Source organism: Nicotiana sylvestris, chromosome 1, assembly GCF_000393655.2.
Source record: "Nicotiana sylvestris chromosome 1, ASM39365v2, whole genome shotgun sequence".
In the NCBI taxonomy this organism is placed as follows: Eukaryota; Viridiplantae; Streptophyta; class Magnoliopsida; order Solanales; family Solanaceae; genus Nicotiana; species Nicotiana sylvestris.
Window position 1 is genome coordinate 61,275,146 of NC_091057.1, and position 3,163 is coordinate 61,278,308.

Below are 3,163 nucleotides of genomic sequence, written 5' to 3' on the forward strand. Positions count from 1 at the left end.
TATGTTTCAATCACTTGATCTGGACAATGACATTTTGTGCAAAATAATATAGTTACTTGTAATGTGGTCAAAACTAATGAATATCACTATGCACTATCACGTGATCTAGACTATGATATTTTCTGCAATTAATATACTTTTACTTGTAATGTGGTAATACTAATAACTTTCACGTTGCATTCTTTGTTAACCTTGTATCATCTCTACGAACTTGGACAAGTTTGAAATGTGCATGTACAGTTAGTTCTGTGTAAGCATCGTCAATATGTTTTCTGCTGAGATGCCAGAGAAAGGTGCAACTATTGGGTGGGTTATGAGGTCAAATAACCCCAAGGTTCAATGGTGGTTTAAGATACTGACAATGGCTCTTTTACTTAGATTCTTGATTGTATGGTCATTTTATGGGGTGAACGTGGGTGATTTTCAGAGAGATTTTGTTCTGTTGAAGGTGAATAGTTCAGGAAAGTTTAGTCCTACCTTTAAAAATTTCAGCTTTACCAATATTTCTCTCAGACCCCATTCTGTAAATACTAACCAGAATCTGAACCAAGATTTTGTCCGAGAAACTTTACCTCCTAAAGTTGAACCTCAAAAGATTATTTTGACTGAGAATCAAGGTAATGCCCCTGATTTCAGTCTTGAAATAGTGACAAATGTGTCACATACGGAACCAGAATTGGTAGAGGTTTCAAGGCCGAGAGTTCATAGGTGGATTTCAGCTGAATTAGAGGCAAACTATTCATCAAATCTTCTTACTAATTGGTTGGCTCCTGGAGGTGAGCCATGTAGGGAATCAAGAACTGTGGATGTAAAGATTCCAGCTTTGGATGGTCGCGAAAACGTTGAATTGTCAACAGGGGATATTCATGAGTTTGTTTTCCATGCATTGGATGATTCTGGGAAACCCCATTGTTTGGGTGGTGATTATTTTGAGACTGATCTTGCTGGTGAAACATGGAAGTCTAGGCCTACCCTTAAAGATTTAGGCAATGGTACTTACCAGCTTTCCCTGCAAGTCCATCCTGATTTTGCTGGGGATTACAATCTTACGGTTATTCTACTATTTCGACATTATGAAGGCTTGAAGTTTTCGCCTGAAAGATTTGCATTTGACAAGGTTCTCCGCGTGATCCCAGTCAAGTTCTCCAAATCCTCTGTTGAATTACCTGAAATATCTCAATGCAAGAAGTCAGATCTTGTTAGAGATGTGTGGTCTGGTCGATGGACTCGTCATGCTAAGAATAATAGCTGCCCAATTAGCAATGACGGGCGATATAGATGTGAAGAACCAAATTTCCCATGCCAAAAACCATGGTGTGATGGACCCTTGGGGTTGTTGGAGAGCAATGGTTGGGTATATTCAACACATTGTTCATTCAAGATGTTCTCAAGTGAAGAAGCCTGGAACTGTTTGAAGGATCGCTGGATTTTCTGGTGGGGCGATTCGAATCACTGTGATACAGTGAGAAACATCCTTAATTTCATTTTAGACGTGAATGATATGAAGGATGTCCCAAGAAGAGTTGATATGAACATTAGCAACGCAAGGAATCCATCACAAGCAGTTCGATTTACTAACATTTACAACGGGCATCCTAATGAGACAGGCAAGTATCGAGGCTTGAATTCGTTGGCAGATGCTGACTATAGAGAACTTCTGAAAGGGTACTTCTCTGGAAATGTTATTCCAGACGCCATAATCATGAATTCGGGCTTACACGATGGAGTGTATTGGTCTAGTCTTAGGCATTTCATTAAAGGCGCCGACTATGCTGCATCATTCTGGGCTGAAGTATTGAATGAGGTAAGGCAGAGAGGGTTGACACTACCAGAAGTCATATATAGGACCACAGTCACCACAGGCGGATACGCTAGAAGATTGGCATTCAATCCAAATAAAATGGAGGCCTTCAATGGGGTAGTCCTGGATAAGTTGAGGGCATACGGTTTAGTTGATCGCGTAATTGATGATTTTGACATGACTTATCCATGGCACTATGACAACCGATGCAATGACGGGGTGCATTATGGCCGTGCTCCTGCCAAGCTGAAGTGGAGGGATGGCCAGATTGGGCACCAATACTTTGTGGACCTCATGCTTGGTCATGTACTGCTCAATGCATTATGTGCACGATAGAAGGTGGCTAGCGGTGATGGTAAACGGCGCATTGTCTCTGGTTTCAAGCGTTTGGATGGTGCATTTCAAGCTGGGCTGATAGATTTTTGCGAGAGGAAAAGGGGGTGAGAGTAGGGTGAAAGAAGTTTGGTGATATTTTTGATCTATCTATCTGTATTTTACTGTCATTATGTTTTCTGAAACTACTTCCACGTTGTAGTCATCTCCAGGTCTAGTGCCAATACTAAAGGTTGTATAGGGGAATAGTGTTGTATATTATACTATTCATTTTTGAGCTTCTTCTAGTCCCATTTGCTTGGACTATTGTAGATCTGAGAATTACTATTTCCAATTATTTCATTTGCAAGCCAACTTGCTACAGTCGTTTTTTGCAAGTGGATCACATTTTATTAAGTCAAAAGCTAGAAGAAAAATATATTGTATGAACATAGCAAGTGAACCTTCTATGAGAGTGACATTCACTTTGAGAAATAAATAAATCAAAATCCCAATTCTATTGTCCTCTCCTTGATTGAAACTTGTGATTTCGGTTTAAGTAATCTTGGGATTTATTGTACCACACCACTAATATTATTTTTATATCACATTTAATATGAAACAACAATAACGAGATTAGCTAATTTGAGGATAAATCAACCAGATGACCATGATATCAATCTCCAAAATCTTCTTTCCAGAATGTTAATCTCCAAAATTATTTTCTCTAAAGCTCTTTCTCTCAAAAGTACTTAAGATGGTCAAAGTTAAATTTAAAATATTATTTCAAACTTATCTACGGTAAAAAAACCTAACACATCACTTTTGCTTAAGTATTGACTGCATTGTATTTGTACTAGAAAATTCATTAAATATATATAATATTTAATTATGAACCCAATAACTAAGATAAGTTATCAATCCCGTGACAAATTTAGAATCCATAAATTTCAAATCCTGATTCCGTCTCTATTTGTACACCATATATTCCAGCTTTAATCCTACAAACAAACATCTACATAAAAAGTATATCCATTAAATAATAATAAT

At 37.8% G+C, this 3,163-nt stretch overlaps 1 protein-coding gene across 1 annotated transcript; it reads left to right on the forward strand.

The window, feature by feature from the left end:
- The first annotated feature begins 202 nt into the window (after positions 1–202).
- On the forward strand, positions 203–2,365 carry LOC104211286 (uncharacterized). Its single transcript, XM_009760324.2, has one exon. It carries the CDS (start codon positions 266–268, stop codon positions 2,135–2,137), a length of 1,872 nt encoding a protein of 623 aa, XP_009758626.2. The 5' UTR covers positions 203–265; the 3' UTR covers positions 2,138–2,365.
- Positions 2,366–3,163: the final 798 nt, after the last annotated feature.